General features: G+C 40.9%; 1 protein-coding gene across 1 annotated transcript in view; it reads right to left on the reverse strand.

Annotated features, from left to right (window-relative positions):
- The window catches only part of LOC103585218 (3-oxo-5-beta-steroid 4-dehydrogenase-like), a 45,749-nt gene extending 36,995 nt beyond the window's left edge, over positions 1-8,754 (reverse strand). The window contains exon 1 of the mRNA XM_008566125.1: positions 8,381-8,754. Within this exon, the coding sequence (XP_008564347.1) occupies positions 8,381-8,473 (93 nt within the window). The 5' untranslated portion in view covers positions 8,474-8,754. The remainder of the gene's footprint in view (positions 1-8,380) is intronic.
- Between the last annotated feature and the right edge of the window lie 4,717 nt (positions 8,755-13,471).

A 13,471-nucleotide genomic window follows, 5' to 3' on the forward strand; every position in this document is an offset into this window, starting at 1 on the left:
TTTTTTTTTTTTTTTTTTTTTTTTTTTTTTTTTTTTTGGTGGCTCACCAGTGCAAGTGTTGGAGTCAGCAAGACTGAAGCCATGTTGGGACCTAAAACCACATGGGCTGTGGGAAAATTTTAAAAGGACACTAAACTAAACAGTTTTTTTCTTGGCATGCATTTCTCTGAGTTGCCTCTTTACCCATTGTGATTTGATATTTTGAACCTTGGTTATGGGTCAAGATGACATTATTTACATAAATGTAAGGTTGTTTTCCAGTCAGACTAAAGCTGGAAACTTGCAGACCTTGGGAAACCAAGGAAGACATCAATAAAGCTCTGCCAATTCCAACACTCCAGCAGGACCAGAGATAGCATCAAGGATGGGAGCAGAAACCAGACAGTCTTAGCAAGACTTTATGCCTGAGACCTTGCTGGAAGCCCCGGCGGCTCACGTGCCCCTCCCTCCTGCTTTTCCTTTCCCCCGTTCCATTCCCTCAGCCCCCTCTTTTAATCATCCCTTAGCCCCTCTTTTAATCATCCCTCAGAATATCTGAGTCTTTGACATGGCTCTAGTCTGGTCGTTCTCCAGGTTTAACGAGGAGATGGGTTAGCCTGCCATCTCTCCTCAAGTCACTGGTATTCCTGAATAAAAGCTGACTTGCATTTTCACCAACATTTGACTTTTGAGTGGTTTGTTTTTGTAAGAGGGCAGGTAGCCAGACCTATGGGCCTGGTAATGCTGGAGTGAGCAGGACTGAAGCCATGTTGGGACCGAAAGCTGCCTGGGCTATGGAGGGTGCAGAGGATTTTAAAAAGGACAGTTTTTTTCTCTCCACTCTTGCTTCCCATCCCCTGACTTTCTTATCTCGCTCACTTAGTAGGAAAACAAGGCCGAGAAGCTAATTGGTACTTTGCAAAGCTAACAGTTCTTTCCTTGAGACTTGTAGAGTTTTGAGACATGATCAAGGCCAAAGGACTGAAGCTGACCTTGGGCACCAGCCAAGTACACCAGCGCAAATCAAAACCTTGCAGGGGCCTGAGACAATAGCAAAGATGAGAACAGAAACCAGATGAGGCCTTGGCGAGACCTTGTACCTGACCCATAGACACGGACCCCTCGTAACTCACGTCTCCTGCTCTCCTGCTTTTCACCTCTCACATTCCATTCCCTCAGCCCTTCCTTCAAAAACCCCTCAGTAAAAAAGTAAAAAAGTCTTTGAGATGGCACAGCCGGCCATCTCCTTCACCTGAATACATCTGCTTTTCTAACACCAACCATTTGACTTCTGAGTTTTTTTCTTTCCTTTTCAGGGGGGGCGGACAGCTGGACCTGAGTCTGATAACAGTAACATGGGGATCTGAACCCTTGACCTTGGTGTTACCAGCACCAACTCCAATCAAGTGAGCTAACCAGCCAGCCTAGTTTTGAATTATAATCTTACACTTTCTCCCTGGCATTTTTTGTTACTTTATATATCTGCCTCCCCCAACCCATTCTTGCAGCTTGATGTGCAGCATTTGTTGTTTAAAGGATGGCCCATTCCTGAGAAGGGGGCCTGAGCCCTGTGCCCCCCACCTCCCCAAGTTCAGGGGCAAATGGCTTGCTTGAATGTTTAAGCCTCCTTCTGGCATTGTCAAGGGCTTCTTCTTTGCCCCCTGTGCAAAGCCTTTGGCTTACTCTTCAGATTCTGAAAATTTTGCTGCAGCTGTAGAAATCTCATCCGAGAGGGCTGGCTGGTTAGCTCAGTTAGAGCTCAGCCTCCTAACACCACCAAGGTTATGGGTTCAGATCCCCATACCAGCCAGCCACAAAATAACAACAACAACAAAAATGCTTTACATTCCTGATCTCATAAATTCTCCCTATGAACTGCTACCTAGAACCCCGAAAAATTTCCTTTTCTAAATCTATAGTAATTCCATTTTTACAACGTGATTTCTCTTATCTAATTCTCCTAGCTCTCATACTTTTCGCCATAATGAAAACTTGCTCTTTTGGCAGATTCTCTCTCCTTTCTTCTGCCTATAATGATTAAGAGCTCCACCATCAATGGTTCTCCTATGGGTAGAAAGCTAAGCTATGAACCTGTTTCTACCAAAAATTTGCTTTGATCCTGGATAAGAACTTTGTTCTTGAAGCCTCAGATTCCTTTCCAAAAAATGAAGATAAAAAGAATGCTTATACTAAAGACATGTTGTTAGGTTGAAGTAAATGCACCCAAAACACAAAACATTTGTGGCAAACAAATAAGAAATGTTCAATAAATGTGAGTTGCTATTATTATCTTAATTATGTTAATAGAATGTTTTTAGGGCTTCTTTAAAACCATTCATCTTCTTTGTTCCATACTTCCTGCTTTAACGAAAATGTTGGAATTTTTATCTTCAAAAGAAGAACTCAATCCTATTTAAAAAGTTACTTAACGGTTAGAGCACAGAGTTATAACACCAAGGTCAGGGGTTCAGATCCCCATACCAGTTAGCAGCCAAAATAAATAAATAAATTTTTAAAAAGGCACTTGTTTTGTTTGTTTGTTTTGGTGGTGGCTGTCTGGTATGGGAATTCTGTTATATTTTAGTTATATGTATGTTTATTTTTTCTACCTTCAGTCCTTCCACTTACAGATTTTTAAATCCCTTGTTTCTAGCTCATTGTTTTGAACCCCGTGTTACTTAGAAGAATGCTTTGCACACAATAGGCACACAATAAATATTTATTGAACTGAATTGTTACCAGTTACCCAAAATATTTACCATTAGTATTGGATTTGTGTCATCTGTATGCTGGGTAGCATTCCTGAGTCACACTTGAAGTTTTTGAAAAATATTGAATAAAACAGGACCATTAAGTTTATGGGCTAGTATGCATAGAAACTGAATTAATTTCTATCAAAGCAGAAAAAAGGAATAAGACTCAAACCTCCTGCCTATCACACACAACTGGATGAAGCTATCGAGAGAGAGACAGAAGGATCTGTTTGGGAGGTGTGAAGGTTAGTTCTAGATGTCAGCTTGGTTAGATGAAGGAATGCTGAGAAACCTGGTAACACTATCTTTTCAGGTGTGTCCATGAAGGTGTTTCCAGCAGAGATTAGTATGAAAGTCTGAGTGGTCTGGGTGTGAAAGACCCACTCTCAGTGTGGGTGGGAACCACCCAATCCACTTGATCCGCTGGAGCTGGAATACATTCTTCTCTCCTGTCCGTGGACATCAGAGCTTGAGACTCTTCAGCTTTTGGGTTCCAGAACTTACACCAAGGACACCATCAGCTTCCCTGGTTCTGAGGCCTTTGGACTTGGACTGAGCCAAGCTACCGGCATCCGGTTTATAGGCGGCCTATTGTGGGACTTTTCTTCATAGCCACATGAGCTAATTCTCCTAATAAATCCCTCTCATATAATTATAACATCCTATTGATTCTGTCTCTCTGGAGAACCATGACTAATACAGGAGGCTTCTGTGGATTATTTTATAACAGTATAAAATAGATACTAGTTAACCCCATTGACAGATAGGAAAACTGAGGCTCAGAGATATTAAATAAATTGCCTCAAGGTTATAATGCTAAGGGACAGAGCTTGGATTTGAACTCATATACTTTGAGTCCAGATCCTATGCTCTGAATTCCATACTATATTGCCTTTTATAAATAAATCTTGTATCAATGAAATGCAGCTACATATTCCTATGACTTTCTATGCATTTTTCTGTATATAAAAGTATCTGGGGGGCCGGCCCGTGGCTCACTCGGTGGAGTGCGGTGCTGATAACACCAAGGCCCTGGGTTTGGATCCCACATAGGGATGGCCGGTTCGCTCACTGGCTGAGCGTGGTGCTGACAACACCAAGTCAAGGGTTAAGATCCCCTTACCGGTCATCTTTAAAAAAAAAAAAAGTATCTGGGAATGTGTGTGTGTGTGTGTGTGTGTGCATGTGTATTCTGAAATTCAGTGGTGCTTAAGGAGCTATGTCTACCCATAAGTAAATAAGTATTAACTATCTATTATGGGTCCCCGCCTCCGGCTCATCAGCCCTGGAGTGGATGATTAAGGAGTTGTCAGTCGTGTGGCACTTGGAGCAGAGAGCCATGAATCTGCTCAGAGATGCTCTGTTCTGTCCCCTCCCCATCTGCCCCTTCAACTCCAGTTCTACCCCCTCCCATACCCCAAATCTTCTAGACACATGTTATGTCTCTTTCTTCATATTAAAGTTTCTGATTCACGTTAGAGTAACCGCATGTGTTACCTTACAACTGGCAATCTTCCTAATCACAAATGTGGTGGATGTGAGGCAGAAATAAAATAGGGGCACATCCCAGGGAGGCTGCTCGTAAATATTCAGACTGGATCGTCCAGGACCTGTGCGCTAGGGGGGACAGGAGGGGATAGGTGGAGGCCATTGGGAGTTTGCACGTGGGATGGAGAGGATGGACAAGGTCGGTGGTGTGTGTGTCTCTCTCTGGCAGAGATGCTTGTGCACTTTGGCACGTACTTTCACCTGGTAATAAAGCTCTATCACGTTCCATTTCTCTGTCTCCCTCTTCTTTTCCCCTTGCCGGTCCATGAAAGACTCTTCTTTCATGAACCAAGAACCTGGATATGCTGCCCGGTAAGGGGTGCATACATTATCTTCGTTTCCCCTAGTTATTCCTCTTATTCTCTCACTGGTGAATGTCTTATCTTCGGAAGTGTTAAGTTTCTGCACTAGACCCCAAAAGACCAGATTAAAAATCAAAATGGAGTGATTTCTAAGTTTTACATCACTTAGATTGTGGTTTGACCTTCCGAGGAATCAGGAGAAAGAGATAACAGCCAGTTTCCCAAACAGGCCAGTTTAAATCGTTAATAGGTGTGATAATGAAGTTCCTTCTGCTTTAATCCTTACACAGAAGAGATAACCTGAAGTAACCTGATGCTAACTAATCCGTTATTTTTCTATTGTTCTGTCTCCCTGTCCCCACCTTGCAAGGAAAGTAACTTTGAAATAACCAATCTGCTTTTTCTTCTTTGTTTCTGCTTTCTTTAGCCTTTTTCTGTTTATAAAATTGACCTCTGCTTGGCTCATTGGAACACTTATTCTTTTTTTTTTTTTTAATGGGCTGGTGGAATGGGGATTGGAACCCTTGACCTTGGTGTTATCAGCCCCACAGTCTACTGATTGAGCTAACAGGCCTCACCGGAACACTTACCAGCCTCATTGGAACACTTTATTTTATGAAATAATGTGTTGCCCAGTTCTAGAATTGCAATGAAGCTAAATGAGGTGTTTAACTAAATTTGTTGTAGTTTTGCTCTTTGACAGAAGTTATGACTCTTTGTGGGAAATGACACTTGACTACTCTTGAATGTCTCCCATCCACATCATTTAATATGACTGGGCACCTAATAGGTACTTAATAATACTTATTTACTTATTGGTAGACATAGCTCCTTAAGCACCACTGAATTTCAGAATACACACGTGCACACACACACACACACACACACACACACATTCCTAGATACTTTTATATACAGAAAAACGCATAGAAAGTCATGGGAATTTGTAGCTGCATTTCATTGATACAAGATATATTTATAAAAGGCAATATAGTATGGAATTCAGAGCATAGGATCTGAACTCAAAGTATATGAGTTCAAATCCAAGCTCTGTCCCTTAGCATTATAACCTTGAGGCAATTTATTTAATATCTCTGAGCCTCAGTTTTCCTATCTGTCAATGGGGTTAACTAGTATCTATTTTATACTGTTGTGAGGATTATATTAGAAAACGAATGTACTATAAAACACTTAGAGTTCCTGGCACATGGTTAAGTGTTCATTAGCTATTATTTTGTATCCATTTACATCTCCATACCCTCTGATACACACATACATGTACATCTCTTCTCAGAAAGTCATTTATTTATTTGACAAGCATTAGCTGAACACCCACACATACTATACACTGTTCTGGGAATATAGAGCTGAACGAGACATGGTCTTTTTCCTAATGGATTTCACAGTCTAGGGAGGAAGACTGCAGAGACTGAAGACTGCAGACTTCACAGTGCAGTGTGATAAGTGCTACAGCAGAGTCGAGCACCACGGGTATGTGAGCAGGTAGGAGGTGCAAAGTACGGATATGTTTCTAAGAAGAGGTATTCCTTGAGCTGAGTCTTGAAGGTTTAGTAGAAGTTAGACAAATGATCAAATCCAAGGAAAGGGTGTTCCAGGAAAGGGGCAATGTGTTCAAAGGCATGGAGATGGGAGAGTTATTCAAGGAATTATGGTAATGTTTTACACATAGGGAGAGGTGGGAGAGTGGTGGTCAATGCAGCTGGGCTGACAGGTCTTGGCTAAACCACAAAGACTCTGCATGCAAGGTAATGAGTGTGGACTTTACCCTGTAATTGATAGGAAGCTATTGAAATGAATAAGCAGGGGGATGACTGCAGATTTGGGTTTGAGAACAATCCTGAAGGCCCAGTCTGGATAATTAATTGGAAGGAGACAAAACTAGGAGAATAGCCCAAAGATAAATAAAATCATAACCAATGAAGTGACAATGGAGATATAGAGTAGGATGTGAATTGGGGAACTGTTCCTTGAGGAAAAAATCTACAAGGATTTAGCAGTCATTTGGGTGTAGGGGACAAGGGGACAGATGAGGAAGAGGGAAGAATGAAGGTATATATGCAGTTTTTGGCTTGGGTGGCTGGGAGTGGCAGTGCCCCTTGCAAGGAGTATTGTTTGGGGACAGAGAGATGGTGAGTAGTTTTGTCATGTTGAGTTAGAGGTGCCTGTGGAAGGTAGAGCACGAACCTGGTTGTACATCAGAATTACCTGAGGAGCTTGCTAAATGCAGATTCTCAGACTACCTTTAGAGATCCAGATTCAGTAAATTGGAGGTGAGGCCCAAGAATGTGCATTTTAAAAAGTGTCCCAGGTGGTAGCCAGTCCATAGCTGTATGGGGGAGATATAACACACAGAATAGGAAATATAGATTTGGGAGTCTCTGCATATATTTGGTTGAAGCCAAGATTATGAATGAGGTCACGTAGAGACAATGTGCAAAGAAAGAAGAGGAAGGGGCCAAGAACACAGTCTCATATCATTGCTCCAAGGGCGATTTTCCTCTGCATTAGGAAAAACAAGGGAAGTGGGCAATTAAAGTGAACTGTGGGTTTGTGACACCAGTGTGAACTCTTGGTTCCAGTGGTTCATTTCTCTTCTGTCCTTCATTCTTCATGCTGCTATCAGAGTTAGCTTTCAAAAGCACAGACCTCATGATGCCATTTCTTTGCTCCTAAACTTTAGACAATTTCTCGTTTGTGTAAAATGATGTTCCAACTCTCTGGGCAATCTAGTCTCAACTCGCATTTTCAGACCCAGCTGCCATCACCCTCCTCATCAACTCCATGTGCTCACCACTATGACCATGGCCTTCCCAACAAATCACACATTCTCATGTCTGTATGCTTCCCTTTCTTCTTAAAATGTCCTGCTTCAGCTTTGCTTCTCTGCCTGGCAAATTCATACCAAGCTTTGCAGAGTTCATTCATACAAGAGCACTCAAATTCCAGTAGCATTTCTACACACGCCACTGTTTATTCTGATACTCAGCATTAAATGTTAAACTACAGTGAGGAAAGATAATCTTCTTATAAGCATAAACTTTACCATGTTTTAAAAGAAACCAATTTCAATACTCATGGCCAAATTCATTTATCTGTATTATTTATTTATTTATTTTGGCTGCTGGCTGGTCCAGGGATCGAACTCTTGAGCTTGGTGTTATCAACACCATGCCGATCATCATGAATTCAGCATGCATGAATTCATGGTCAAGTTTAAGTATTCCCTTTTCTGAGTTTTCATGTTGAGTTAGAGAGACAGTGTGTACAGTTCTAAGACAGAATTGACCCCTAACTTGATTGTTTTACAGTTACTAGTTAAAGAGTCTGCCTCCTCTATTAGATTTTTTAATCCGTAGGTAGCAGAGACACTGCTCTCTTCACGTTTGAAGCTTCTATAGCCCAGTGCTTAGGGCACAGCTGGTATTCACTGAGTGTTTGTTAGAGTGAACCAAGAATTCTCAAATATAAACTTAAAAAAAATCACAAGCAAGCCACGAACTCACAAATCTCATGTGCCATGTAATCACGTGATTAGTAATCGGCATTCCACTGAACTTCAGTAAAGGAAGCAGAAAGAGCTCATTCTCTAATCCAAATTAATTTTTAGACATAAACTGATATACTGTGATCTTTAATTCAATATCCATTCAGGTATACAGTAGACCCTAGAGGGTGCTTTAATTATTACAAAACATAAATCAATGAGATCCACTCAAAATTAATTACAGATTATGGTTTAGGCAAGTGTTAAAAAAAGAGAGAGAGAGATAAGCTTACCGAGTTAGGGTCCGCGTAGGTACCAAGCCCGATGATGGGAATGCTATTTCCATCACTTAGAGGTATGCGGTGATTCGCAGCACTGAGGTACATCTTGGAGAGAGAGTCTGATGTTTCAGTTTTCTAGCAATGATTCTGAACACCACAGGGAGAGTCTTTTTGAAAAGATGTCCTAGGGCCTATTTAATCAAAGAGAGGAGGGAGGAGCAGAAGGAGGGAAGAGAGAGTAACAGAAAATTTCTCAATCTGTTTTTTTTTTCCAGATTTTCCAGGAAATACATGGTTGTCCTTTGAACTTTATCAGAAGCATGTAAATAACATAAGCCATTGAGAGCTTATGCTTACATCTTTGCAAAGAAAAAATTGAGAAAAGAAAAAGAAACATGGCTGGCTGATGAGCTCAGTTGTTTGGAATGCGGTGTTGATAATACCAAGGTCAAGGATTTGGATCCCCTTATCCAACGGCTACCAAAAAAAGTTTGTAACAAATGACTATTCAGAATGAATATACCATTTTGCATCTCCACGAGCAAAGCATGTGAGTTGCAGTTGCTGACTTTGGTGCATAACACTATGCTGTAACCCACTGAGCTAACTGGACACCCCAGTTTATTTATTTATTTATTTTTACTGCTGAGTAGTATTCCATTACATATATGCAGCACAGTTTGTTTCTTTATTCCCTCACTGAAGGTCATTTGGTTTGTTTCCAGTTTTTGATGATTGTGAACAGGGCTGGAGTAAACATTTGTGTAATTTGTATGAACATTAAGTTTTCATTTCCGTAGGGTAAATATCCAGGAGTGGGATTGTCAAGTCATGTGATAAGTATATGTTTAATTTTGTAAGAAGCCTGGCTGGTTAGCTAAATTGGGGGTGTGTGGAGCTGATAATACTGGAGTCAACGGTTCAGATCTCCAAACCAGCCAGCTGCCAAAAAAAAAAAATTTTGTAACAAACTTCTATTCAGAATGAATATGCCATTTTGTACCTCCACTAGCAGCTCATGTGAGTTGCAATTGTTCTGCATCCTTGATAGCAGTTAGTGTTGTCGGTGTTTTCTATTTCAGCTATTCTGATAGATTTATTGTAGTATCTCATTGTTATCTTAATTTGCATTTACATGTGGCTAATGATGTTGAACACATTTTCATTTACTTACTTGCTATATGTCCTCTTGGTAAAGTGCCTGTTAAGTCTTTTGCCCATTTTTAAAGTTTAATTATTTGTCTTAGTGTTGAGTTTTAAGATTTCTTGGTTAATTCTTGACACATTAGTTACTGAATATGTGGTTTGCAATTTTTTTCTCAGTTTGTAGCTTATCTTTTCATTCTCTTAACTGTGTCTTTTGCAGAGCAAAATATTTTATTTTATTTTATTTTTTTGGTGCCTGGCTGGTAAGGGGATCTGAACCCTTGACTTTGGTTTTATAACACTGCACTCTAACCAACTGAGCTAACTGACCAGTCCAAAATATTTTAATTTTGATAATGTCCAATTTATCACTTTTTTTGTGTGTTGTGCTTTGAGTGTTATGTCAAACTTTTTGTCTGAATCCAGGTCACAAAAATTTCACTCTATGTTTTTTCCTAAAAGTTCTATGGTTTCATGTTTTCCATTTAGATCTATAATCCATTTTGAATAAATTTTTTATAATTGGCAGATTTAGGTAGAGGTGTTTTGTTTTGTTTTGCATAGGATGTCCTATTGTTCCAATTACGTTGGTTTTAAAAACTGTGCATTCTCCACTTAATTGCTTTTGAACCATCATTAAAAATCAAAGACCAAGGCTGGACAGTTAGCTCAGTTGGTGTTGGGAAAATAGAATAGTTTGGTCAGGGCCCTCACCTCGGGTCTGGTTGGGTGTGGTTCAGCATCCTTTGTAAGCAAATTGTGTGTGTGTGTGTGTGTGTGTGTGTGTGTGTGTGGAGTTAGTGCACATGTGTGCCAATGTATCTTTTTAGTTTTGTTGCTATTTTTGAGAGAGTGAGAGAGAGAGAGAAGTTTAAGTGAAGTAGGTGGGTGGGCATCAGCCTCGGGAGTCCACCCCACACAGCTATGCTTTCCAACCTATGGCTCCAGGGACCTTGGCCAGTTACCTAGGTCATAGACCTGTGTGAAGGGGGTCTGGTTACCCAGCCTGGCCTGTGAAGGGTTTGCGACCCAGTCTGTGAATGGGCTTGAGGGGTCTGTGGGCTCCAGACCCAGCCTTAGCTCAACAATCGGCCCAGTTGGTGCAGGATCACCAGCAGGTAAAAGAGCACTACAACTGGCATAGTCGTGGTTGAGGAGCTAGACAATAGGCATCACAAACAGGATTAAGAGCTAGACGATTGGCACTGTAAACAGGATTCCAGGCCTTAGCCTGGCATGACAATTGGCATAGTTGGGCAGGATTACACCACAGTTGGTTAGGGCACGATGTTGTAACTCCAAGGTCAAGGGCTTGGGTCCCCTTATGGCCAGCCACCAAACCGAACCAAACCAAACAAAAAAACAAAGACTATATTTGGGTGGATCTATTTTTGAACTTTTTATTCTGTTTCATCAATCTATGTGTTTCTCCCCTCACTGATGCCACACTGTCTTGATTATTGTAGCTTTATAATAAACCTTAGAGTCATATAGAGATGGTCCTCGACTTATGGTGGTTTGACTTAAGAATTTTTCAACTTGATGGTGCAGATGTAATGTGCATTCAGTAGAAGCCATACTTTGAATTTTGATCTTTTACTGGGCTAGCAATAGGCAATGGGACACTCAATTGCAATGGTGGGCAGCAGCAGCAAGCCCAGCTCTCAGTCAGCTATGTGAGCATGAGGGTAAACAACCAATACTTCACAGTGTACTGTGTTGCCAGATGATTTTGCCCAACTGTAGGCTAATGTAAGTATTCCGAGCATGTTTAAGGTAGGCTAGGCTAAACTATCATGTTCCATGGGTTAGGTGTATTAAATGCATTGTCAACTTAAGATGGATTTATCAGGACTTGACGACATTAGAAGTTGAGGAGCATCTATAGTGTAATTCCTCCAACTTTATTTTTCTTTTCCAAATGTGTTTTGACTATTTTTGATCCTTTACTTTCCATATATGTTTTATGTATGTATGTACTTAAAAGATGAGTGGTAAGGGGATCTTTTAACCTTTGACTTGGTGCTGTCAGCACAACACTCTCCCAAGTGAGCTAACCGGCCATCCCTACATAGGGATCCGAACCCGTGGCCTTGGTGTTATCAGCACCTCACTCTCCCAAGTGAGCTAACCGGCCATCCCTACATAGGGATCCGAACCCGTGGCCTTGGTGTTATCAGCACCTCACTCTCCCAAGTGAGCCACGGGCTGGCCCTTCCATATATGTTTTAGAATCACCTTGTCTGTCTTCAAAAATCCTGCTGGATTTTTTCTGTATATTTTAAAATCTTTTCCCAAATGTCTTCGCTTGGGCTGCTATTAACAAAATACATCATAGACTGGATAGCTTAAACAACAGCCATCTATTTCTCACAGTTCTGGAGGCTGGCAAGTACAAGATCAAGGTGCCAGCCAATTCAGATCCTGGTGAGGGCTCTCTTCGTGGCTTGCAGATGGCCATTTTTCCTGCTGTGTCCTCACATGGTGGTGGTGGTGGTGGGGATAGGGAGAGAGAGGAGAAGCAAGCTGTCTGGTCTCTTCTTATAAAGACACTAAGCCCATCATGAGGATCCAACCCTTCTGACCTCATCGAAACCTAATTACCACCCAAAATCCTCATCTCTAAATACCATCATATTGGGGGTTAGGGCTTCAACATACGGAATTTGTGGGAACGCATTTTTTCTATAGAATTGGGGTTACCTTGGGAATTACAATTAGCATCTTAACTTTGTAACAATGAAGTTTGAATTACTACAAACCTAGTTTCAATAGTTTACCAAACTCAGATCCTTTAATACTCCATCACCCTATCTCTTAATGTTATTACTGTTACAAATTGCATCTTTATACATTGTGGGTATATTAACATAATTTTTTTGGGGGGGGCTGGCTGGTCCAGGCATTAACATAAATTCATAATTGATGTCTTATTTGCTTGTCTTTTAAATCATAGAGGAAGATCCCTGGATCATCCAGCCACAAAAATCAATCAATCAATCATGTAGGAAAAAAATAGAAGTTACAAACCAAAATGCAATAGTACTGGTTTTTTAATTTATCTATGTAGCTACCTCTGCTGTTCTTTTTTATTTCTTCATGTGGCTTCAAATATCCTTTCATTTCAGCCTTTGGCCCTGCTTATAATTTGATTTCCAACTTTGGCTTCCAGAACTAAAAGGGAATACACTTCTTTTGTTTTAACCTATCTAGTGTGTGGTAATTTCTTATGGCAGCCCTTGAAAATAACTACAATGGGTAATATTATTAGCCATTTTTTTTTTTTTTGGGATCCGAACCCGTGGCCTTGGTGTTATCAGCACCGCACTCTCCCGAGTGAGCCACGGGCTGGCCTTTAGCCATGTTTCATAGAAAGGGTCTTGAGGTCCAGAGAAGTTACTTGTCAAAAATTGCTCAACAGGTTGGCTGTTAGCTCACTTGGTTAGAGCATGGAGCTGATAGCACCAAGGTCAAGGGTTCAGATTTTCTTACTGGCCAGCCACCCTCCCCCCAAATTAAATTAAAAAAAATTGCTCAGGAATTGGCAGAACTGTTAGGCTGTCTGACTCCAGAGCCCATGTTTTTAGCCACTGCACCCCTAATAGAACTATAACAGAGTTGATAAATCAATCATCCACAACAAATCTTTTAAAGAGATTGAAAAAATTGCTAATTCTTTTTTTTTTTTTTTTTTAAAGATGACCGGTAAGAGGATCTTAACCCTTGGCTTGGTGTTGTCAGCACCATGCTCACCCAGTGAGCTAACCAGCCATCCCTATATGGGATCCGAACCCGTGGCCTTGGTGTTATCAGCACCACACTCTCCCGAGTGAGCCACGGGCCGCCCCCCCCCAAAAAAAATTGCTAATTCTAACATTCATAATTAAATAAAAATAAATTGAGACCTCCATATATATAATGTGCTCACAATTTCAACTAGATACTCTTGTTGCTGTA

The sequence above is a fragment of the Galeopterus variegatus genome, unplaced genomic scaffold, assembly GCF_000696425.1.
Source record: "Galeopterus variegatus unplaced genomic scaffold, G_variegatus-3.0.2 Scaffold223, whole genome shotgun sequence".
Taxonomy (NCBI): domain Eukaryota; kingdom Metazoa; phylum Chordata; class Mammalia; order Dermoptera; family Cynocephalidae; genus Galeopterus; species Galeopterus variegatus.